This window comes from Myxocyprinus asiaticus, chromosome 9, assembly GCF_019703515.2.
Source record: "Myxocyprinus asiaticus isolate MX2 ecotype Aquarium Trade chromosome 9, UBuf_Myxa_2, whole genome shotgun sequence".
NCBI classification, from domain to species: domain Eukaryota; kingdom Metazoa; phylum Chordata; class Actinopteri; order Cypriniformes; family Catostomidae; genus Myxocyprinus; species Myxocyprinus asiaticus.
The window spans coordinates 35,457,114-35,483,869 of record NC_059352.1 but is presented as its reverse complement, the minus strand read 5'-3'; the positions used below and the strand labels follow the sequence as shown (position 1 = coordinate 35,483,869).

General features: G+C 37.5%; 1 protein-coding gene across 1 annotated transcript in view; it reads left to right on the top strand.

Moving 5' to 3' along the window:
• The window catches only part of LOC127446047 ((E3-independent) E2 ubiquitin-conjugating enzyme UBE2O-like), a 143,043-nt gene that overhangs the window by 71,147 nt on the left and 45,140 nt on the right, over positions 1-26,756 (top strand). Inside the window, exons 3-11 of the mRNA XM_051706667.1 lie at positions 483-593; positions 2,550-2,647; positions 2,886-2,949; positions 3,134-3,277; positions 4,598-4,707; positions 4,934-5,084; positions 5,296-5,398; positions 5,867-6,212; positions 26,601-26,755. Coding sequence (XP_051562627.1) covers positions 483-593; positions 2,550-2,647; positions 2,886-2,949; positions 3,134-3,277; positions 4,598-4,707; positions 4,934-5,084; positions 5,296-5,398; positions 5,867-6,212; positions 26,601-26,755 — 1,282 coding nt within the window. The remainder of the gene's footprint in view (positions 1-482; positions 594-2,549; positions 2,648-2,885; positions 2,950-3,133; positions 3,278-4,597; positions 4,708-4,933; positions 5,085-5,295; positions 5,399-5,866; positions 6,213-26,600; position 26,756) is intronic.

The window sequence follows — 26,756 nt, the reverse complement described above, 5'->3', positions numbered from 1 at the left end:
CAATAAATCGTGTGTTAAAGTCTTGACAGGCTTCTGTGGTAAATTGCACCCTACAGAGGCTGCAAAGTACTTGATTCTGCCACAAGTCCCATCTGGGTTTGTTTTGTACAACAAATAGCGTTAGGAGGTCCTTTCTCCATCACTTGATCACTGACACAGGATGGCTGTTGTGTGTGTTTGTAGTTTGTGTGTGAGTGTAATGACTCCGGACACATCGCAAAGGTTCCTCCCTACTTCAACAAATGTTCAGAACTCACACGGAGCTGAATAAAATGTCAGAATCAGAAAATGTCTATGTAAATGCGTTAATCGCATTAAAGAAAAAATTACGTGTTAAACATTTTAAATTAATCACATGCGTTAACGTGTTAATGACAGCACTAATAGAAACCATAATGTTTTTGCAGGCATGGTGTAATGTTTATTATGGTGGTTTTAGTACTTAGAGTTGTGGCTAAATGTGTGTTCTCTGACTTCTGCAGGATAAACAGTGTGGTATTGTGACCAACATAAACTCTAAATGTGCAGTGAAGCTTGTAGGAACCAACTGTATTCTTTATCCTGTTAAAAGCAAAGACCTGCAGCACGTCTGGGTGAGTTTGTCTATGTCTTTCCTTTGATACAGTATGATTTTTTTTCCAAAAGAGAAAGCGGTTGAAAACACCGTTAAAGCTCTGCTCAATAACTGAATATTATTTAAGGTGTGGTTAGTGTCATAGATTACAAACAACAATTCAGACAAACTGTATTTCAGTACATCAAACCTGATATTTTTCCCCCTTAAGGCCTCAATAGATTCACTCATTCCTGCTGTTAGTGGGATGTTGGTGATTTTATTGGTTAAACATCTGGCCTGATAATCCAAGGTTTGTTGATTCAAACCCTGTAAAGGGCTAAATGAGTTATTGGGTTGCCCCATTACCATTGTGCCATTGAGCAAGGCACTTAACCTCAGGTTACTCCAAGGAGACTGAACCTGTAATACAGTTCTGTGAAAAAGTATTTCCCTGATTTCTTCTGTTTTTGTGTATCTCATACTAAATTGTTTAAAAAATTCTAACAAAATCTAACATAAAACAAAGGCAGTCTATGAAACTGCATTCATAGTGGGGTTCAGCTGGACTAGACATACCCGGGCCTGATTACTACCAGCCCTGTTCAATCAAATCAGCACCTAAATATAACTTTTTCAGCAGCATGAAGTTGGCTAAAAGGTCTCACCCAGTAGCACACTATGCCAAGGTCAAAAGAAATTCCAGAAATTATGAGGAAAAAGGTGATTTGAAATACATCAGTTTGAGAAGGGTTACAAAGCTATTTCAAAGTCTCTGGGACTCCAAAGAACCACATTGAGAGCCATTATCTCCAAATTAAAAAAAAACTTGGCACAGCAGTGAACCTTCCCAGAAGTGGCCAACCTTCCAAAGCACAGCGATAACTCATTCAGTAAGTCACAAAAAAGGCAAGGACAGCATTCAATGAACTGCAGGCCTCTCTCGCATCAATAAAGGTCACTGTTCATGACTCCACTGTCAGAAAGTCACTGGCCAAAAATAGCATCCATGGAAGAGTGGCGAGACGAAAACCACTGCTAGCCCAGAAGAACATTAAGGCTCATCTGAAATTTGCCAAAACACAACTTGATGATCCTCAAACCTTTTGGGAGAATGTTCTGTGGACTGATGAGTAGAAAGTGGAACTGTTTGGAAGACAGGGGTTCCATTTCATCTGGCGTAAATCAAACACAGAATTCCACAAAAAGAACATCATACCTATGGTTATGCATGGTGGTGGTAGTGCGATGGTGTGGGAATGCATTGCTGCTTCAGTGCCAGGCAACTTGCAATAATTGAGGGAAACATGAATTCTGCTCTCTGCCAAAAAAACCTAAAGGAGAATGTCCGGTCATCAGTCCGTGAGTTGAAGCTCAATCGCAACTATTATGCAGCAAGACAATGATCCAAAGCATAGGAGTAAATCCACCTTTGAATGGCTCAAAAGAAGCTAAATTAAAGTTTTTTCGAGTGGCCAAGTCAAAGTACTGACTTGAACCCAATTGAGATGCTGTGGCAGGACCTTAAACGGCCAGTTCATGCTCAAACCATCCAATGTGGCTGAACTAAAGCAGTTCTGCAAAGAAGAGTGGGCCAAAATCAGTTGTGAAAGACTGATCTCCAGTTATCGGAAGCATTAGGTTGCAGTTGTTGCTGATAAAAGTGGCACAACCAGCTATTAAGTTTAAGGGAGCAGTTCGTTCTGCACATGGGTGAGATAGGTGTTGGATAACTTTTTTCCTTCAATTAAAAAAATATATATTTGAAAACTGTATTTTGTGTGTACTCAGGTTGCCTTTGGGTTTATGTTATCTCGTTTGAAGATCTAAAACAATTTAGTATGAAAAATACACAAAAATAGAAGAAATCAGGATATAAATACTTTTCGCATCACTGTATATGTGCTGTACTTTTAAGTCACTCTGGATAGAAGTGTCTCATAAAGGATGACTAATAAATAGTTAAACTCTTTTTGTGTTCTGTACCTATCTGCAGTCATTTATGTATGGTGACTACATTGTTTATGACTTCTGGCTGGGAAAGGTATATGATCTCAGCATCCAAATCATTGTGAAGCTTTCCAATGGAGCACGGTAATGTGATAACACCATCCTCACTTCAATATGAGTTCATTTCAGCGTGGGTCATACAGCTTTACATGTATGATGCTATATGTTTTAACTTGATCTTATTTAAGTGCGAATAACCAGCAGAGAATTAAAAAAATGCCATAATTGATCCGTTTGTTACATAATTTAATGAGATTTTTTGTGATTTCACCTGTACTCATGTGTATTGTATGTAATGTGATGTTTTTTATTTTGACTGTAGGTGTTCTATGAGTGAGGAGGACTGTGCCAAACTCTATGATATTTACCCTCACATTAGTGATGTGGTATGTTTTCAGAATTTGTGTTCATGTCTTTGCATATTCAGTTATCTTTGATATTGTTTGATCTGTCACAATTGCTCATTTTTTGTCTCTGTATAGTATGTCTCTCTCTCTATATTAATCTGATAGGTCTGAAAGCTTTTTACTACTATTGTTTGTTAGTATGTGTTGCTCTGTCCTTCTCCAGGGTTTGTTCTTTGATGATGCATATGGGTTTTACCCAGGCCAGGTTTTGATTGGGCCCTCGAAGGTTTTCTCTAATGTGCAGTGGCTTTATGGTGTAAAGCCAGTTCTCAGTAAGAAAAGCAAGTTCAGGGTTGTTGTGGAGGAGGTAAGACAAAAGTTTTCATTCTCAAATTTAGATAATAGTTCTGTGATGAAAAATATATGTGTTGTGATTAGTGCAGATATCTATAGCTGGGCGATATTTCGCATATTCACAATATCCACCTTATTTTGTAACGCTGAAATAAGCAAGCGGTTTCATTTCCGGCAAGTGTGAGAAAGTTCCGCTGTCATTGACCGCAGTGTAAAAACTAGAAGGATAATAATACTACAATTTAGCCTATAAACTATCACACAACCACAAGATGCACAGCAGAATAATGTCCTAGTGTCGGGTGATTTTCTAACGTCAGCATTTATATTAAAAGTGTAAGTATATCATTCACTTGTTGCTGTGTATTGTCTTGAAGAGACGATAATAAAATCTGCTTCTTACTTTACCGTGAGCGTGACGATGCAGTATTTTCATGTCTCCGTGTAAATTTACATGTACCTGCATAATATGTGATTGGTGTGTTTGTTTACTATACACAGTATACAAGAAAAAGAGAATGCTCTCTGACAAGAATGGAGAGAATAATGCGTTTATTATTTTGCCAAGATGAAACGAGATGCAGTTTTGGTGCAAAGAAATTTAAAGCAGCATTTTCCCAGCGGCTTTCTGCTCTTTCTCTCCTCTTTCTTGGTTGTGTATTGCAACAGCAACAGTGTATGATAAAACGATGGCAAAATGCGTTTAACTGTAAAACAATATGCGCTCCAAACTAATGTGTTTATGAAAATAATAATAAAAGATAATAATAAAATCACATGTATTGGCAGTCTGCAATATAAAGCAGTATAAATTAGTATTTTTGTATCGCTGAAATGGCTGGAGGTGGATTATACTGGAAGAGGTCCACATTCAAGGTTCATAATGGTGGCTCTCTAGTTACGCTGAAAAATAAGATGGATACTTGCTATGAATTTGCATCTAGAACATCGCAATGATTTTAATCCATTTAATCCATTCTAAAAAAGTGTGTCATTGGACTAGTTTCACGATACTTCCTTGTGTTATTTATATTGTTTATTTCCGTATCATTGAACATAAGATTATCTCTGGATGTGGTTAAAATTATGGCTCTTCTGATTAGAGAAAAATATTTTTAGGGCAAATACATTAATATGAAATGATAATATAGAATATTGTCAAAAGGCTAATAAAAAAATATTGAGATTATGTATTAATTTTAGCTACATCACCCAGCCCTACAAATAAACGATAAAATGCTACTTATGCAGTATTTTTCTATGTTTTAGTTGTTCACATCTCCAGTTAGATTTCTGAAAGGTGATATGGCTCTTAATCTATGTACAATTGCAGGTTCAGGTGGTGGAGCTAAAGGTGACGTGGATTACAAAAAGTTACTCTCCAAAAGGACCAGACAGTGTCTTCCCACCACCCTCAACCATCACACAGGAGAACCTTGGCAGGTACAAGTAGCTTCACTTACTGCTGTTCAGCAATGATAATTTATAGCCTAACACATTACAGCCTAGGTGCATAGGGAACAGAAGTGTTTACACAAGACACTTTAACCTGAGTGCTTAAAGTGTGATTCACATCTGCTAGACAGCACTTAAGAAAAGTTCCTACTGCTTTTCTAGGCTCTTTCATTCACATTTTAATAATTTTCTGACGTCTGTCTCTAATGATTAGAGTGAAGAGACTGGGCTACTTTGATCACGCTCAGAGGCAGCTGGGAGAGAGGGCCCTGTACGTGTTTCCTGCCAAGAGTGAAACCACACGCATCACTTGTGAAGGGCCAGAGGGAACCCCTGCTCACCCTGAGGACCCTGTTGTTCGAAAGGTATGGATGATTTGGCTGTAACTGGATTAAGTTATCTAAAGATGCTTCTGTGCTGTTAGAATAATTAATTTCTGTGCTGTTAAAAAAGTATTTGATCAGTCAGTTTAATGTGCAAAGAGATATTTCACAACAACTAAAAAGAATGTTTTGGTTATTTTAATTCCTTCTCTTGTTTGACCATTTTTTGTTGATTATTTTATTATTGCTGCAGTTAAAAAGAATGTTTAAAAAGGAACCAGGGAAGAAAATAACAGAAAATTCAGACACTCAAAATAACAGCTCACAGACAACAGAGAAAGCGGACAACACTAAAGGTACTTTGGTCTTTGAATACCACAAACTAAACTGGATTAAATCAACATCATCCATGTTATTATGGTACTTGAAATCATTGTTTAAATGTGTCCATGTCTTTAAAGCTGCTGTAAGTGGGATTTAATTAATAATTTATTTTTAAATGCTCCTGCTATCTGACACATATCACTGGAATGCATGTCCTGGGAAACAACACTTGTCTCTGTGACAGCCCTAGGCTTGTGCTTGTGTGTGTTTGCCAACCAGAAAGGTGCTTGCAGGTGGCCCTCTTCCAATGCCAGAAGTTTGGGGTGGGATTGCCTGTTTATCCACACAATAGAAGATGGGGAAGTGTTTGGGAAACATATTTGGAAACAGTATTTATCTTTGCAATCGTATTTGGTACCTCAAATGGTGCAGAAACAGCACCTTTAAATCTTGTTTTGTTAAAGTTTTTAAGAGTGCACTGGCCATGTCTTATTCTACAGGTGAGGAGAGGTCAATGCAGGGAAAAGACTGTGCTGATGACAGCTCCACCCCATGCTGCCCCAACAATGGTCCCGTTCCATGCCCAGATGATCTGGAGGAGGGGAAGGAGCCACTTGCAAATGCTTCCCAGGGACAGTGGACTCAACTGGGGGAGCAAGAGTCAGATGAGGAGGCAGGGGATGACACAGATGATACCAGCTCCATCACTTCCTCTGCTAGCTCTACAGCATCACTGCAGAGTGGCCTGACCCGGAAGAAGAGCATCCCCCTTTCCATACGAAATCTTAAGAGAAAGCACAAGAAGAAGAGGATGAAGTTTTCTCGCGAGTTTAAACCAGGAGACAGGTGACGAAATCTGCAAACATATATTGGTAGTAACTCATGCCCTCCGTGATTGTGTGTTTTTATATCAGGGATTCTCAGTCCTGCTTTCAGAGATCTACTTTTGACCCAGTTTACACCTGGTATTAAGATGTGCTTCGGGTGACCCGATCACAAGTGGTCAGTGCTAAATACAGGTGTAAATGGGGTACAAAAGGTTTTGTGATCGGATCACAAAGACCACATACAGAGGTATTCAAAAACACAAGTGACCACATCCTATTTGCGGTGTAAACACTAATCCGTCTTGATGCACACCGGACAGCAGTGAAGGACCACCTCTAACCTTTGTCAATCAAACACTGTGCGAAAACAAGAGCTGTGCACAAGAATTTAATGGAACTTCTTCAGTGTGCCTGCTATCGACATGTGGTGACACAGATTAGAAGCACACACATCTGAAGCTCAGTTAAAACAGGTACTCCACTAAAATAACAGAAGTCTGCTCAACATCATGTTTGTGCTTAGATTAAATTTCAACTGCATCTGGGAGAAACATGCTGTTTTTCCCCCACATTTTCTTTGTTTTTTATGACTTTTTGCTGTTTATTATCATGCAGTAACATAATTTCATAGTGATCGATGTCGTCATGAAATCAGAGACCCTCCCCTGGAAATCCGAACACAAGTGGTCACAGGAGACACATTGAGTGATCAAATGTCAACAGCGATGTGTCTCACTTGACCCCATGTGATCGTATAATACCAGGTGTAAATGGGGTCTTTGTGAACAAGGAGGACTATAATACCAAAAGAAAACTGGCAGTTACGCTGCTATCGCATGACCCCCACATGAACTACGTAACCTGCTTACTGCCATCTCTACTCATGGGCACTCAGTTATGGATGCAGTTATTTTTGAGAATAATGCCATGTGATTAATAGCCATGAATGCCATGTGACTAATTACTCTGGAGCAGCAGGACAATGCACATGTTTACATGCATAAATCATTGATTATGCTTAATAAGCTGACAATGTGTAAGGTCATGTAAATAACTTATACAGTTGTCCTTTTTCAAGGTAAGTTCAAAAATAGTGTAAGCATAAGCCGATCAGCACACATAGGTTTGTTTTCCTAGTACCCCGATTTCACTTTGTACGGAAACACCTTTACCGGCATACTTACCACCTTTTTGTGCAAGTGTTGTGCGCTTGACCATTTAAGTTTTGATGTCAAAAGCAGAGAATAACACAAAGATTTCAAATCTCATTTAAATGTGTTTTGCTTGTGTTTTCAGTTTTTTCGTATTGCACCACTAGAATGTACACAGTCCTAAGACCTTCACTATCAAAATTTCATTTCACGTTTGTAAGAGCCCTCTAAAAATGTGTCATTGGTAAAACCTCTACTGTTAATATAATTAGATATTGCGATTTGTACTGTATGTTGCTTGCAAAAATCTTGTTTAGTCAGAATACATGGATAAATTTGAATGGCCGTCCAAAGATGCTAAGATGCTTTTTGCCTGCGGAATGGTCTAGTTATGACATCTACCAGCAGGGGCTAACTTGACCATGCTAATTTAGTACATCTGCTTTTTTTTAATTTTTTTATAAGACTTCAAATCTGCTGCAAAAAAAAATGGTTGAACTCTGTTTAGGACAGACCTAAAATAAATATTGCAAAATAAATGAAAAACTAAACAAAATGAACTTGTTCATTAGTTAATAGAATAACAAAAAAATAGAATTATCAAAAATAAATGATCATTTTCGTAATCATCGTGCACTCACTCATCACACAGTTTAATAATCTGACCTGTATGGCTGTGTAGGTGAAGACCTGCAGATGGCAATATGGCATGTGGTGCTTGTGAGGTTAGCTGATACTGAAAGCAGACAGGGACATAGGAAATGACAGTGCCCTTTATTTTGAGTATAATTATGAGACTGGAAAAAACAAATGCATTGTCAGATTCAAATTATATAATCTGTGGTGTTAAAAAAGGGGAAAATCCCACAAACCTGAAAGTGCATTTTCAAAGCAACCATCGCAAGGAGTAAACAGTAACTCGGTATGTAAAGTAAATGCTGAGAGAGATGTGCAAAGTGACTGTAGCATAGGTATAGATGGATGGAGTTACATAGGTTTGACTGCTACATTTTTGGGTAACTCTAGAAGTATTCTGTTCTTTAGGGGTTAAAGCCCGAAGGGCTGAAACCCTATTGTATTTGTTAGGATTATTAGGAGTTCAAGCCTGAAGGGCTAGAAACCCTATTGTTTTTGTCCAGATTTTTAGGGGCCAAGCACCGAAGGTGCATAGGCATCTATTGTGTTTGTTAATGTTCTTTTTAGAGGTCCAAGCACGAAGTGCTGGAACCCTATTTTATTTGTACTGATTTTCTTTTTATTATTTTTAGGGGTTCAAGCACGAAGTGCTGAAACCCTATTGTTTTTGTAGAAATTTTTATTATTATTCTGCCCTAAAATTGATCATGCAGACCAAACTGTAAGTCGTAGAGAACTGAAACTTTGAGGGTAGGTAGTACTCCCCCAGTCTACAAAGGCGCAAATTTTCGGCCCTATAACAAAGGAAAACACGTTTTGGGCCATAAATCCTGAATCGTTTGTCGTATTATCAAGTGTTTAGTTTGATTTAATTCGTTATATCATTTGAATCCTTGGCTCGAGACGAACAAAATAGCTATCTCCGAATTCATTTCCGCCATGAAAATATTTTTGCAATTTGTGATTTATTTGAAATTTTTTTTTAAATGAACTAGTCCTAGGCCGTTTGCCCCATCGGAACCAAACCAGTGCAGAAAGATTCAGCAGAGTCCTATAATTTTAGAAATTTCGATTAATCTTCGCAATGGTATGCTAAAATGTATGTAGCACGAGTGCCGAGTTTTGCTTAAATGGTTGTAACTCTTCAACGGAATGATTCGGTACAGTTATGTATGGAGTCATTCTGAGGACTAAAAAAATTAAGTAGCTCTGCCTCTTGGTGGCACTATAATAATTTAAAATATTAATACTGCTGTTACTATGGAACTGTTGGTCCGATCAACTTGAAATTTTGCATGCAGTGTCTTTGTCCAAGCTACTACTATCAAGGTCTATGAGGACAGTTTCCTATCTTGAAAAGCATGGCTGCCATCGGCCAATCAAATTAAAGCAGCAATTACACAGGGTAGTGCCGATCAGAACGAAACTCTGTGGACCTATTTGACTCTGTGCAAAGTTTTTAAAAAATTGGCCACTGGGTGGCATTTTCATGATTTTTGTGCCTTTTTAATGGTTGGATATAATGCAGTGTTTTAAAAAAACACAAGTAATTCATATCATATGATAGATCTCCTCGTTCTGAACAACTCTGCCATAAGTGTCAGTCAAAACGTTCGTTAAATATTTTAGTTTATTTGAAAAACCTACTTTTGCGAACTAGTTATAGGTTTTAAGTTCAATCAAAATTAAATGAGTCCCTACATCAATAATGATCAAAAACATGTTAAGTTTTATGTTTTGCATGGCTATAATAGACCAGTGAAATCTTGTGGGTGGAGCCAAAAACACTTAAAAGGTGATTACTCCTGAACACAATGAGCAATCTTGACCAAACTTGAGAAAAATTTGTAGGGCATCAAAGTGAGGATCTGTTATAAATTTCGCTGGGATTTGCCACTTGGGGGCGCTATAATAATAATAATAATAATAATAAAATTCAAATGGCTCTAAATATGGAACCGTTAGTCCAAATGACTTGAAATTTTGCATGCAGTGTCTTTGTCCAAGGTCTTTGAAGAAATCTGCATATCTTGAAAAACATGGCTGCCACTGACCTATCAACTTTCAGCAACTATCAGACAAGGTCAGCAAAGGTCGATTTGAATGAAACATGGTGGACCTATTTGACTCTTGGTCTCAGTGGTGTGTGCAAAGCATCCACAAGGTGCCCTTGCATTTTTCTTGCATGCAAAAGACTGTATATGGCCAGTTTTACTTAAATGGCTATTATGTAACATAATAATATAAAACCATCACAGTTTATACACATATGAAGGGGCATATTTTTATATATCATAAACTTGGTCACCATGAGGCAATAAAAAATAAGATGCTATTAGTAGGCTAGCGATGGTATACTGTGATAACGGTTATACTCGGTAAGAGCGACAATACTCGGACAACCTCATAAATGCATTGTGAAACCAATCTAGAATGATTTGTTTGGAGTCCCTAGATCACTAATTATGTAAAAACATGTTTATTTTTCCAATCAAGGTGGGTACAGCCAGCCAAAAAGCATACAGTGGACTGGACAGTTTTGCTTAAATGGCTATAACTCCATTTTAGAAAAATTAAATGGAGATTGACCACTTGGTGGCGATACAATTGTAATTTTGGGGTGATGACCGGATATGTTCACAGGTTCTCATGTCTTTTGCTTTAGCTTATTTCTTAAGTATGTAGTTATGCTTAGTTAGATCTGCTGGAAAGGTGAATAGTGTTATTTCCTGAGGGATGGTGGAATATCTTAAACACAATGAGATATTTTCACAGAATTTTACACTTTGATGTTAGGGCTTATTCTGAGGACACACATACAAAGAAATCGTGCTTGGCTATTTAGTAGTGCTATAACAGGAAAGAAAATACATGAATTTGGTTCTACCCATCTATGGAACCATTGGTCTGAGTGATCTCTAAATTTGCATGCAGTGTCTTTATCTGAGGTGCCATCAATTTCTATGATGACAATCACATATACTGAGAAACATGGCTGCCATTGGCCAATCAACTTTCAGCAACTATCAGACAAAGATCAGAACAAAATGTGGTGGACCTGTTTGCCTCTTGGCCCTAGAGGTCTGTAAACATTTAGAAAAAAATAAAGTAAAAAGACTGCTGGGAGGTACTATTATGTTATACATGTGCTTTAAAGATTTTACATAATGCAATGTTTCACATAAGCACAAGTAATTCATATACTGTATTATAGATCTTCTCATTCTGAACAACTTTTCAACTTTTCCTCAAGAATCATTGGTGTCAGTAAAAAAAATTGTGCGTTAAATATTTCAGTTAAAAACAGCACTTTTGCAAACTAGTTCTAGGTTTTAGGAGTAACAGATAAAGTGCAGGAATATTCGTTGGAGCCTGTAAGCTGAACTTTGGTCATATCATAGTATATGAAATGCAAAATGTGGTGGAGATTAAAGAATAGGTGGTGTTATAAACATCAGATTTTTATCAAATTTAGCACATATATGCTAGGATGTGATGCTGAAGGAGCCTGCAAATATGTGGTGGACTACAAAAAAAATGGCTATATCTCAAAGGTTCTTTGTTTAATTGCCTTGAAGGTTTTGATGCACTTTCTCTGTTTTAGGTGCCTCTTTTGAAATCCTTTTAAACATAACCTTAAATGCCCTAAAAAGATTGAATCCTGATATTAGCTGCTTGCAGGTAAAAATCCCAAACATTTGTCTGTTGCATGATTGAATAAGCGCAATAGAAAAATCCTGGTTGTATTATAGAAAATATAAGCATAATAACTTAAAACCACATGTAAAAAAAATAATTAGAGCTTGTATGGATTTCTCATAATAACAGGTGAAATCTGGAAATAGGTTGTGTTAAAATAGTGTGTGTTTCCACTATGTTGTATTTGTAACGAATGCACTTTTAACAGGGCTGTTAGGATGCTAATGCTATGTATTCATTAAGCAGAGTTTGCAGTGAGCAACAAAACAGAACTAAGCCATCAGACAGAACAAGAGCAAAACCAACCCAACTAAACAATCCAGTAACGAATTAAAAATACCTCACAAAGGACACAGGAAATGTTTGAAGGTTTAAAGAAAGTAATGGCATAACAAAATACACCTGGAAATAATAAAGACAGGAAACTATTAACTAAAACAAGACAGTTGCACAAAACATGTAGTGAGTAAATACTGCTAGCAATCCCCAAGTAACCATAAAGGGGAATCACTGACCTCACTACAGTATTTATAATTGATTACTTCTGAAAATAGCAACCATATCTCAAGAATTACTAATTATTATATTGTATATGTTATTGGATCAATTTATAAAAAAAAATGAAAACACAAAATTCACACAATTAACACATTTTAAGATGGTCATTTCACAAAAACAACAAAAATTTACACAATTACCAAGTTTTAATGCAGTCATTTCACAAACATAAATTCATTCATTAGATTTCTGTATGTATGTGTAATGACATGATTTAGGTATTTTATTGCATATATGAATACAAGTAGAAGCTGTTTTGAATGTAGGGTTTTTAAGTTGCCTTATAGGTTTATAGAAATTATATTCTTAGTAAAGTTAATAGATATTTCTCTAAGGGGCCGTTTACACGACAACATGTTCAACTAAAAACTGTAAACTTTTTATGCGTTTTGGCTGTTCATTTACACGACAACGGCGTTTTGGGGCCTGAAAACGCAAACTTTTGAAAACGGGTTTCAAAGTACATGATTTGAAAACGATGCCGTTATCGTCTGCGTGTAAACATACGAAAATGATGACGTCATGCGCACGCGTATTACATGTTATATAAAGAATGATGGATTGATAAGCATTAATTTGAGATGTATAATTATCAGTATGAATATTGGTGTCTGTGCAAATAACAATAATCAACAATTTATTCATTTGGAGTGTTTTGTATGGAGTGTGAACATTGTACAGTAGGCAGAACCTGCAATTTGAAAATCTTGAAATTAATGTATGGATTCAGATGGGAAAAATGTATTTGCATTTTAAATGTTATTTATTTATTTATTTACTTAATTATGTTTGATTTACCTTTACCCTGCAATTCATTCACCCACCACTTATGTTTATAGCCTATAGACAGAGATGTGATGCCATGTACAGTATCCAGTGATATGCTTAGAATATGAAAACATGAGGCAGTGAAAATGCATGTTAGATCCAGTGTACACAAGACCTCTCTCTCTGTCAGAAGATATCCATATATCAGAGTTCTGTCTGATATCCAAAACCAGTCAACATCAACAGCTTATGTTAACTTACTCTCCTACCAGCCCATGATTCAGCAGGGGGAATACAGAAGGCAGGAGACGAAGTGATTGTAAAAATGAGCAGAGTTTATTGAATAATCTTGTGAGTTCAGTCTATAGGCATGCACGCGAGTACTTCAAAACATTGCATGAGACATTCAAAACTACAGGACTGTGTTTGTGCTGCTCAAGATTTTGAGTTTATTGATGCTTCTCCAGCAAAGTAATTGTAGATAAAGCAACCTCATCATCCGTCCTGACAAAATTGCTCTGCTTTCGCCATCTTCATGGTTTGTATTCAACGCTCTGTGGAAGAATGCTTATGTGCGAATGCACGTAGCGTTTCTTTACAAAGTGACATCGCCAACTACTGGCCTGGCATGAATAATACAGCATTTTTAGTCGTTTTCGTGGATCCGTGTGAACGGGGATCGTTTTGACAACGTTGACATCTGTACGTGAAACTTTTCAAAAACGCAAAGGAAAAACTTTTCAGTTTTTACTACATCGTTTTCATGTAAACGTACCCTAAATGTCAAATTTCAATTTCAATAAAAAAAATTAAAATCACATTTTATGAAAATAAAATTGTAAATATAACAAGAGTAATAAAAAACCGATTAGGGATAAAAAGAACCATGTCTGTGTCCTCTACCTGAAGAAGCAGCTCAAGACCTGCCTCTTTTGAATGCACTTGACTAACCCACAACCATAATCAAAGGCAGTTACTATAACTCTTATTTATTAAATAAATAAAATTAAAAAAACTCTCTTTCCCTTCTTTTCCGCATTTCTCTTCTTTAGATTTTAGGGGTTCAAGCGCTTGGCGCTGAAACAGCGCTATACACGACGAAGCATAAGGCAAATCAACCAGGCATGTGCTCAATTTCCCTAAGATAATTGTCGATGTTTGAATCTCGATTACTTGGGTCAAAGCATTCTATGTCCCCTGCGAGGGACTCGAGTTGTCGGATACGCAAGCATTGGTGTCGGTATGACCACGGGTCGTCCGAGTCATCCGAAACACCATAGTCACTCAGATCGCCATAGCGATGAGGACGAATTCCTCCCCTTCGTGGTGGGGAAGGAGTTCAGTCGATGCGTGGGGGTGGACCCCGGGTTGCATACGGCTCCCTGGCTAATGGGATCTTCGAGCCGTTTACACCACTCTGGGCTTGAAAATAATTGTCCCCCCTTCGTGGTGTGGAATCAGTCCGTTTGAAACGCAAGGTGGCGTGACTGAAAACTGACTGGGGGGGGGCAACTATAAGGAGGGGCACCTGCATCCAACCAGTGGGCTGCTGGAGTTTGAAAGGTGTCTTGGAGGATGAAGTCAGAGACTGTACCACTAGGGGCAGCTCAGCTCCTAGCGTGTGTCCCTGGGTTTCTCAGGGGCACATTTCTACACGTATCGCTAAAAAGGGGGCCCTCTTCTATGTCAGATGTTGTGCTGTGCATTTCAGCTGCACTTACCTGATCTGACTCTACTTTTAGCTGGGCAGCTTGAAGCTGCCTGCGCAGGGTTTCCTTTTCCTCCTGCATCCGGGCATTATCTTCCTGTGCCTGGACTTTCTCAGCTTGGGTGCACCTAACGTCTTGGTGCAGGCTGAGATTTTCCTTCTGCACCGCTTGGTAGCTGCTCTGCAGCTGGGCGAGCTGGGCCTGGTGCTCTGCAGTTTGCAGTTGGGTTTTGCGGTGATGGAGGAACATTTGGCCCACTAGGTCCAGGATTGTGTGCATTGGCTTTCCGACCGGGTTGTTGACATAATCAACTAGTTCCTGCAATGCTTCATCACAATGACTAATATTGTAGCCATTAAGGTTATCTCTCTCCTCTATGGAGAGACGGAGGACAGCAGCAACTACATCCTGCAGTGCTGGGTCGACTAACCTCTGTGGAGCTTCAGCTCCAGTCACGCAGGGCGATTGGTGACTCATTTTACTGGGGCAGTAAAAATTCTTGTGACAGTGGCTCTGATAGCTTGTTGTTTTACAGTTGCTATAATGCTAACACGAAAGCACAGGTGAGAGGCTTCGACCTGTGGCTTACAGTCTACTATTATGTAATGTGCAAATTTCACTGCGTTCTCTCTTTGGTGGACGTCAATGAAGTGACTTGGCACCTCTCTTTAACATTTAGATGAAAGTGTTGAAAGTTTTCCAGCATCTTGGATTTTTCATAAAACCTACTTTTGCGAACTAGTCCTAGGTTTTTCATCCGATCGGGACCAATCCAGTGCCAAACGATTCTATGGAGTCTCAGTATCAAAAGTTATCAAAAAACTTTCGACTCTTATATCACAATTCCAGTGGGTCAGAAGTTTACATACACTAAGTTAACTGTCCTTTAAGCAACTTGGAAATTTCCAGAAAATGATTTCAAGCCTTTAGGCAATTAGCCAATTAGCTTCAAATTGGCTAATTGGAGTCAATTGGAGGTGTACCTGTGGATGTATTTTAAGGCCTACCTTCAAATTTTGTGTCTCTTTGCTTGACATGGGAAAATCAAAAGAAATCAGCCAAGACCTCAAAAACTTGTGGACCTCCACAAGTCTGGTTCATCCTTGGGAGCAATTTCCAAATGCCTGAAGGTACCACATTCATCTGTACAAACAATAGTACGCAAGCATAAACACCATGGGACCACGCAGCAATCATACCGCTCAGGAAGGAGATGCATTCTGTCTCCTAGAGATAAATGTACTGTGGTGCGAAAAGTGCAAATCAATCCCAGAACAGTGTTGAAGGACCTCGTGAAGATGTTGGTGGAAACAGGTAGACAAGTATCTATTTCCACAGTAAAATGAGTCCTATATTGACTTAACCTGAAAGGCTGCTCAGCAAGGAAGAAGCCACTGCTCCAAAACTGCCATAAAAAAGCCAGACTACAGTTTGCAAGTGCACATGGAGACAAAGATTTGACCTTTTGGAGAAATGTCCTCTGGCCTAATGAAACAAAAATTTAACTGTTTGGCCATAATGACTATCATTATGTTTGGAGGAAAAAGGGTGAGGCTTGCAAGCCGAAGAACACCATCCCAACCATGAAGCATGGGGGTGGCAGCATCATTTGTGGGGGTGCTTTGCTGCAGGAGGGACTGGTGCACTTCACAAAAGAGTTGGCATCATGAGGAAGGAAAATTATGTAGATATATTGAAGCAACATCTCAAGACATCAGCCAGGAAGTTAAAGCTCATCGCAAATGGGTCTTCCAAATGGACAATGACCCCAAGCATACCTCCAAAGTTGTGGCAAAATGGCTTAAGGACAACAAAGTCAAGATATTGGAGTGGCCATCACATCACAGTGGTTACACCAGTTCTATCTGGAGTAATGGGCCAAAATTCCAGCAGCTTATTGTGAGAAGCTTGTGGAAGGCTACCCAAAACATTTGACCCAAGTTAAACAATTTAAAGGCAATGCTACCAAATGCAAACAAAGTGTATGTAAACTTCTGACCCACTGGAAATGTGATGAAAGAAAGAAAAGCTGAAATAATTCTCTCTACTGTTATTCTGACATTTCACATTCTTAAAATAAAGTAGTAATCCTAACTGACCTAAAACAGGGAATGTTTTCTATGATTAAATGTCAGGAATTGTGAAAAACTGAGTTTAAATGTATTTGGCTAAGGTGTATGTAAACTCTAGCTCCAAAAACGTTTCAATGAGGCATTATCTATTACATATTTTTCAGAATTATTTTTAGGTAATTAGCGCAAATCACAAAAATTAAGTATTTAGGAGAAGATGTCTCAACTCCGTTATTGCAGGATTACCCTTTTTTCCTGTTATTACTGTTCACGGTGAGCATTTATCTCCGAGTTTGTCACTGGACACTCGGTTGATTTGCACTATGGCAGTGACGAGCAGGTGTGTAAGAGACACTCAACGCGTGCATGTTTAAAGTGAGAGCGCGTACAAACTGTTGTCAACGGGCACATGCAGACTGACACCGCACTCATGTTATATAAAGTGGCTTATAATCAGATTTATATTCACGGAGATGTAGTTTAATTTATTATTTTTATCCATTTGTCGTTTCTTTTCCTCTATAACGGTTCAGCAGTTTATCATTATTGAGAGTTTCCGTAAATGCTCTAGAAAATTGAAAAAAAAATTCAAACACATTCACAAATTTTATGTGATGACAACATCAGGCAGACCACAAACAGATGGTTTGAGTGCCGGATGCGGCTCGCAGGCAGACTGTTGAGTACCATGGGATAAGGTGTATGCCTGGCTGAAGAGTCTTTTTGATCTTGACTTAAACTGAGAGAGTGTGTCTGAGTCACTAACAACGCTAGGAAGGCTATTCCATAATTTAGGACCCAAGTAGTAAAAATAAATATCAGTGAGCATGTTTGCATGCACACCCATACACTGATTACTCCCACAAATCTTTTAAAACATTTTTACAAATCAGACAATGCAAGAAATCCGCGTTTACATGACATTTGTAATTGCATTATTCTTTGCTTTTGAGGTCACACCATGAAGAGGCATGCCCACAACACGTTTGCACATTGGATAAGCCGGTAAGAATGCGGGTTAAGGTGTTTACGTGCAAAGCAAAAATCACATAAAGGAAACATAAAAGTAATCCATTTGACTCCATTGGTTAAATCTATGTCTTAAGAAGTGATATGATAACTGTGGGTGAGAAACCGATCAAAATTAAGTGCTTTTTTTTTTTACTCTAAATCTCCACTTTCACTTTTACATCTGAAAGTCACATGTGGTGCCTGTTTAGTTTCACTTTTACATCTGAAAGTGAAAGTGGAGATCTAGAGTAAAAAAAGCACTTAATTTTGATTGGTTTCTCACCCACAGTTATCATATCACTTAAGACATAGATTTAACCAATGGAGCCAAATGGATTACTTTTATGTTTCCTTTGTTATTTTTGGAGCTACAAAGGTCTGATCACCATTCACTTGCATTGTAAGGACCTACAGAGCTGAAATATTCTTCTAGAAATCTGTGTGTTCTGCTGAAGAAAGAAAGTCATAAACATCTGGGATAGCATGAGGGTCAATACATGATGAGAGAATTTTCATTTTTGGGTGAACCATCCCTTTAAGCATAATCAGTGTTATGTTGGAGGACACTACTTCTAGTATTTTAGACGTGATATAAGAGATTTGATATCAGTCTATAATTAGCCTTATTTCCAGGATCAAGCTGTGGTTTCATGATGAGCAGTTCTGGGACATGTCCTAAATATAGTTAGAGACACTATCCTTCCATGCACTGCAAAACACCTCTAATTTTGTACTCTTCCTCTTGCATTCCATTTTCCGAGCTGCTCTTTTAAGAGAGTGAGTGTGATCATTTTGCCATGGTGCAGGGCTTTTCTCTTTAACCCTCAGGGGTCGACGGACGTGCCGGTGCGTCCTGCTGAATTTTTTCCTCATAACATACAGATAAGTGTAAGTCATCATTAGAAACTATAAAGGGTCTACTTTTATTTGTGTACACTCACAATAACAACAAAACCTTGTGCTTTTGTAAAATTAAAGAAAATAAACAGGGTGCGCTTTTAGCCATCTCTGTCTCCGCGAGTATCTTTCCAAATATGAACTGAAACTCGGCAAATACTTATCAGACATATGTCTAAAGAAAGCTTAAAATGTCTACTTTTAAATAAAACAATTCAAATTTCAAACAAATATTCTCCTGCAATGTAATCTGTATGAAACAAAGACATGTACAGTTTCTCCTGGCTCAGCTAATTATCCCTAATGTGATCACACGCTATTCATACGGTAATGTGCAATCAGTGCAAATGGTAAACACCCCCGAGGCAAGTTATATATATATATATATATATATAATATTTTAAAATGCAATTTATTCCTGTGATGTAAAGCTGAATTTTCAGCATCATTACTCCAGTCTTCAGTGTCACATGATCCTTCAGAAATCATTCTAATATGCTGATATTTTTCAGGATTCTTTGATGAATAGAAATTTATCTGAAATAGAAAGCTTTTGTAACATTATACATTACTGTTCAAAAGTTTGGGGTCAGTAAGTATTTTTTTTTTTTTTTTTGGATATAAATCAGTACTTTTATTCAGCAGGGATGCATTATATTGATCAAAAGTGACAGTAAAGACATTTATAATGTTACAAAAGCTTTCTATTTCAGATAAATGCTGTTATTTTGAACTTTCTATTCATCAAAGAATCCTGAAAAAAAATTATATATATTGTGTATATGCCCTATATCAGATACTACATTTTATTCTGTTCCCAGGGGAGCCTCCTCAGGTGTGAATCACATCAATATTCATGATCATTCACACCTCCTCGCATATGGCCTAAAAGTGTCTTACAAAAGTTAAATGACTATGTTATTTTGTATGAATGAGTGATCAGGATGGTTTTCACATCATATTGTAGCAAAAACTCCAGGCTACAAGATCAAGTTCTCAAAAGTCTTGTGAACAAATGTTTAGTATGTGTTATATGGCCTTATTTCAGTGACTTTAACATTTTTTGTTTTTTCAAAAACCACACATAAATGTTATTTTCTCAAAAATACAAACATGTACATACATGTTGCTCACATATTATTGTAGCCCAGTTTGTACTGAATACAGTGTTATCAGATTTTAGCCATTAATATGTTTTTTAGCAACTGAAAAAAGCACAAATGTCAAGGCATGTCAAAACTTCCCCAGGGCCCAAAAACACCCTCAGACCCCAGAAGGTTAATTAAAGTGAGGCGACACTATCATGAGTGCTAGAGTAGACTGTATACATATTTTCTGTGACTACATCATGTTCTGCTGAATGTTTTGTCATACTAAGTATTTGAGACAGGTCTGGAAGATTAGTACTGAAGCCATTTTTAGTGGTTGAAAGAATAGTCCTTCCCAGTTGATAATGTGGTGCAGATTAAGTGACCTTAGCTAAGCGAAACATGCAAGAGACGAGGTAAAGATCTGAGATCGCTCTGTGCCAGAATTGCTATATTAACTCCATAAGATAGAATTTAATCTAGCATATGATTATGCCAGTGAGTTGGTCCTGTCTCATTTTGTCCGACTCCAACAGAGTTGAGAATATCAAAAAAAGCTAATCCCATTGTATGATTTTTATTGTCTATGCAAATGTTGAAATCACCAACAATTAAAGCTCTATCCACGGTAACTACTAGGTCTGACAGAAAATCTGCAAATCCTTAAGGAAGTCTGTGTCTGAAGCCTGGGTGTCTTTATACAGTAGCAAGCAAAAGATTATAGATTTTTACTCATATCAGACAGTGTCACATTAAGCACAATTAAACTTGTATCCTGCCCTCTGAGTAACACTTGCTGGGTTTCCATCCAAAATGTTTAGCATTTAAGCGCATTTCTAAAAATTCAACTTAAGAAAATACGAATTGTTGCACGTATCCATCCACTACATAATGCGCATCATCATGTGGGAGCCGCCTTGTCATGATGGAGCAGCTGAATGACCTCTCACCGCTTTGGGGACAGTTTTATTTGCAAGATTGGAGCAAGTATCTCATTTTAATAAATGCATCCACGAGACACCACAGAATAAATGTAATATAGACAGCTGGCTGTCTGGTGCAATCAAAACAACCTTGAGCTGAACACACTCAAAACAGTGGAGATGATTGTGGACTTTAGGAGGAACACCTCAACACTGACCCCCCTCACCATTGTAAACAGCACTGTGGCAGCAGTGGAGTCATTCAGGTTCCTGGGCACTACCATCTCACAGGACCTGAAGTGTGTATGTGTATGTATGTATGTGTGTGTCTGTGTGTGTATGTACGTAAGTGTATAATAATTTTTTATTATTATCTATGTCTTGCTGCTGTTTTTGTATTGTTTTTGTATTGTTGTACACTGGAAGCTCCTGTCACCAAGACAAATTCCTTGTATGTGTAAGCATACTTGGCAATAAAGCTGATTCTGATTCTGATATCTGATATCTGATATAATGTGGGCTGAAATAGCTGCGATGCCCACACACCACCAATGTCCGCATACCTGGTAGCGCCTGCTCTCAAAACTGTTCTGACGGATTGCGAGTACCCACTTTATCGACCAGCTGTGGGTTAAACACTTCCGAATGACCAGTGCTATGTTCAAAGAATTGTGTGACAAGGTCGGACCTTTCGGTCACATCAAGCTATTGCACACTCATAACACATGCACAAATGGTCAAAACACGTCATCGTTTTGTGAATAAACCGTTTCATCACCTTAATGCGCATTTTGACTAATGCGAAACTCTAGAAAATTCACCTCCTAGCGCATTAAATTTTAAGCGAATTTAGAAAGTTTATTCGCATATCAAGAGTTTCCATTCAGGATTTCTTATGCGCAATTTCAAAATGTGCATAAAAATTGTTGGATGGAAACCCACCTACTAAGAACATCACTGGAAATTGTAGCAGCACCTCCTCCTCGAACCTTCAGGCGGGGCTCATGTTTATAACAATAGCCCCTTTACCACATACAGTCCCAGTACTTTCCCCTTAGTATCTTTCTAGATGAGACCTCTTAAGAGGTACGGCATACCCGAGGAGGCTGCAACATCATCTAGTGTCGATAATTTTTCTTCTGACGTTGTATGCATGCGCGATTCAATAGCAGCAACAAAATAAAAACAGACCGAGGACAGTGTAGTCATCCATAAATCACTTGTCTTTTCTGTATAGTCACACAGTACAGATGCAATGAAAACTCAGTCACGCAGCAACTGTGCTCACCCATCTCTCACACACACACACACATGTGAAACAGGAGAGACTCTTTAGATACTTTGTTGGTTTGTTATTTCTTTTAAGGGAATTTGGAAAATTAGTGCAGTCCTCTAAACCAGTGGTTCCCAACCCTGTTCCTGGAGGCCCCCCAACACTGCACATTTTGTATACCTCCTTTTTCTGACACCCCCAATTCAGGTCTTGGAGTCTCCACTGACGAGCTGATGAGTTCAATTAGGTGTGATTGATTAAGGAGATATCCAAAATGTGTAGTTTTAGGGTTAGGAACCACTGCTCTAAACAGCAGGCTAGCAGCTATAAGTTTGTTTACTCTTGGCGGCTGCAGACTTCTCTCATTTTTCATTGCTTTGTGCGTCATATGTGTTTGATCAATCACAACTCCCACAGTCCCTCTTCTCCCAAAACAGTACCTTCCCAAGAGTAGGAGCTGAAAAGCCCCTATAAATGGCTAAGAGGAACTATACTTCCTCATGTGCGAAAACAACAAACAGTACTACTTCTGGGTAAAAGTACCTAAAACAGGCAACTAAGGGCCTAATAACCTGGGGAAGTAGACACATTTAAGCTAATATATTCATCCGATTTAAGCCAGGTTTCTGTCAAACAGAGCGCATCCAAACTATGATCTGTAATAATTTAATTTACAATTAATGTTTTGAATGAAAGAGATCTAATGTTTAGTAGCCCAAATTTTATTAGATGTTTATCTTCAGTTATTATTATTATTATTATTATTATTATAATTATTATTTTTTATTTTTTTCTAGTTTGACATCAATCCATTTTTTCTTTCTTTGCTTTTCTTTATTGACTTAAAGGTTTTGTTTTTGATAGTTCGGGGAACAGACACCATCTCTATATGATATCTAGGTCAGTGGTACTCAACCTTTTTTGAGTACTGGACCCCCATCATATCTCAAACCAGTCTCAAGGACCCCCTGGCCTACTCCAACACCACCCCCATCCCGATACTGTTATTTACTTGACTTTTTTACTTATATTTAACACCTTCATTAACATTTCTTATATTACCTTTCATTGCAATAAAATTACATTAATCACAAAAAAGACAACTTTCATCCAATATAACATTTTATTAAAACATTATATTTCAGTAACAGAACAGTATTATAACACTTAATTTCCTACTATTTGTCTTACATTTGTTAAATTGTTGACAAGGATTCACATTAAATGTCCATGATCGACAGTTAAAGTTAATGAATTAATAGAAAAGAACAAGCATATTATTTCACTCATAGATTAAAGCTGTTTATTTGTATAGGCTACAGCATAGAATTACATACGTTATAAACAGATTTGGCTTGTTGGTTGCATAATATGAAATACTGTTGCACACAAATTCTTTAAGTAGAAGCTCCTGGAAAAAAAATACACCATTATATAATGCATATACTTTTCCTGAGGTAAAGTGCAAGTTGACATGTTTAGTAGCTGAAGGGAAGACGGATGGCTGCTCCCGGGTCCTAATGCCTGCCGTATGCAACCTCTGTCTTATGCACAGATGCGACTTACCTGTGTTTTTTTTTTTTTTTTTTGCTCTAAAACACAATTTATAAATATATATATATATATATATATATATATATATATATATATATATATATATATATATATATATATTTTTTTTTTCTTTTTTTTTTTTTTTTTTTTTATAAATATATATTATTCTACAGACCCCCTGCAATTATGCTGTGGACCCCTGGTTGAGAAACACTGATCTAGGTGATACAGTCTCTGTGTTGTAAGTTTATATGACTTGTGTGATGTCTCAAGGCAGCTTGCAGATGGTTGGTTTAGCCAGTCTGTTTACTTCCTGACCTGGGCCCCGGTAAGACAAACATTAATACTATATACTGTTAAGACTATAAGCCAAATTACTAGAGAGACAAACTATAGCCGTTTAGTGACATTAATCTACTATAGATCTCGTCACCCTCGACAACCAGGGAGGGGGCCGTGTTACAGTGTCTGGCATTGTTTTTGCAAGTTTAGACACCTTTTTAACATTATCTATAGTGATCTCTGACTGGCGAAGTCAGACCTGATTAGTGCCATCGTGAATAACAATCTCAGAAAATCTACATTTAGTATAAGCCAGCACTTTTAAATTTGTTCTGATGTCAGGCGCTCTTGCCCTGTGACAAATTCACTAAAGTGGCTAGAGTCTCCATTTCCACGTTCCTTAAAATAGAATCCCATATAACCAAGACGCATTCAACAGGATTCTCAGTGTGTACGAGTGGGGAGAACCTGTGGGAAACCCTAACAGGAACAAGAGGCCGCCAAGTTGTCACCCATTTGCCCTGCTACCAGAGCTCTTCTGCCGGAACCGAAGAGTGTACATGACTCCGTTTACCGGCCACATCTAAAACAGTATCTAATGGCTTCTCTTTCTTACTGACCCCCACTAATGTTCGGATGCGTGTCTCTAACCCAGTAATGTTTTCCGTCAGCATAACTAATTCCTTACATTTATCACATTTGCCTCACTGCTGACTGATAAAGCTATGCAAGACAGTGGCATGTAGTGCAGGTGACGATAACATGTGATGTTGCCATGACTTACTGCAGTTTATATATCAGTATTTGCTGAGAAAAACTGTGTGTGTGTTTATGTTTATATATATATATATATATATATATATATATATATATATATATATATATAATGTATGTATGTGCAGTATATGTGTGTGTGTATGTATACACCAATGAGCCAAAACATTATGACCACTCACAGGTGAAGCAAATAACATTGATTATCTCCTGACAAGGCCACATGTCAAGGTCTGGGTTGATTAAATTGTAAGCAAACAATCAGTTCTTGTAGTCAACTTGTTAAATGCCGGAGAAATGGACAGGAGTAAAGACCTGAGCGACTTGAGAACTGGGCAATGTTTTGCTTGGAAACCATTCATTCAGCCATTCATGTGGACGTCAATTTGACACGTGCCACCTACCTAACATTGTTGCATATATATATATATATATATATATATAATATATATATATATATATATATATATATATATATATATATATATATATATATATATTAGTATGTATATATATATATATTAGTATATATATTAGTATATAATATGGAGGGTTAAATGTTATGCACTACCTTTCAAAAGTTTGGGGTCACTTGCCTGAAATGTTTCTCATGATCTTAAACTTTTGATCTGAAGGCGTATGCTTAAATGTTTGAAATTAATTTTGTAGACAAAAATATAATTGTGCCAACATATTAATTTAATTACAAAAATAAAATTGTATTTAAAAAAAAATATATAGTTTTTGAAATGGATGACTTGGACCGAAAAATTAAGAAAAGCAGCCACTAAGTGCCCAGCATATAGATGGGAACTCCTTCAATACAGTTTAAAAAGCATCCCAGGGTGATACCTCAAGAAGTTTGTTTAGAAAACGCCAAGAGTACATTTCTGCAAAATCTAGGCAAAGTGTGGCCACTTTGAAGATTCTAAAATTTAACAAAGTTTTGATTTATTTTGGATATTTTTAGACACAACATAATTTCCATATTTCCATTTCTATTATTCCATAGTTGTGATGACTTTACTATTATTCAAAAAAAAATAATAATTCATTAAAGAATGAGTAAGTGACCCTAAACTTTTGAACGGTAGTGTATATGTATGTTATGTATATTATAACATATGGAATTTGATTTTCTTTTGCAATTTGGTATGCCCTCCTTTAGCTTTAATAGCAACATACTCTTGAGGTGAAATGAACTACACAAGTTTGTGCGAAACCTGATGATTCATGTTATCCCAGCACGATTTAAGAATGTTCCACAGTGCTTTAATAAAAGCTAGAAAACATGGCCTTTTGTACAAGAGTTAACATGGTTAATGTTATCTTATTTGTATTGTGACCTAGAAATTGTGTGGAATCTTAAATATTTCTTATTTTGTAACAAAACTTTACTTTGTTTAAAATGTTCAAAAACCTGAAACTGTTTATTTTGAACCTCGCTATGTGTGTGTTTGCTTTTTTCCCTTAATGATGTAAAACACACTTTGTGATTCTGAGAAAGGTTTACATCAATAGGTAGATTGGCATGCAGGTGTGAGGGACTTCATATAAATAAAATACACACTCCTCTCTATTGTTGTTGTTCGCGTGCCAGCGATTACACCTTCGTATGCCATTGGAGGCACGTGTGCCATGGGTTGTCAGCCGTTCCGCTACGGTCTTGTCGACTTCACGAGCAAACGCAAGTTAATGCCCGTAGATAAAACATGTAAATGTAATTTCTCCTCAGGTCATTCTCACACTGTTGCTCTATTCCACTGTCTTCAACTACATTAAAGTCAGACCCATTGCTCAAAGAAGTGATTTTCAAAATTCATACATAATTCTAGACATTTAAGGTCTGAAGCATTTCTAAAAATATTTTCAGCTTAAAAGATTGCATTTCTTTCGTATGGAGCCAGACCGAAGCAATTAGAGGACAGTTAGAATAAACACTCAAACTAATGGAGTGTGTGTTTGTGTGTTTGTGTGTGTGTGTGTGTGTGTGTGTGTGTGTGTGTGTGTAGGGTGGCTGTAGAGGTCGTTTCCACTGTGACCTCTGCTGATGTGATGTGGAAGAACGGTGTATTACACACAGGCATCCGCTCCAATGACCTGATTCCAGTTCAACATTTAGACAACCACGAGTTCTGCCCTGGAGACTATGTTGTAGACAAACGAGG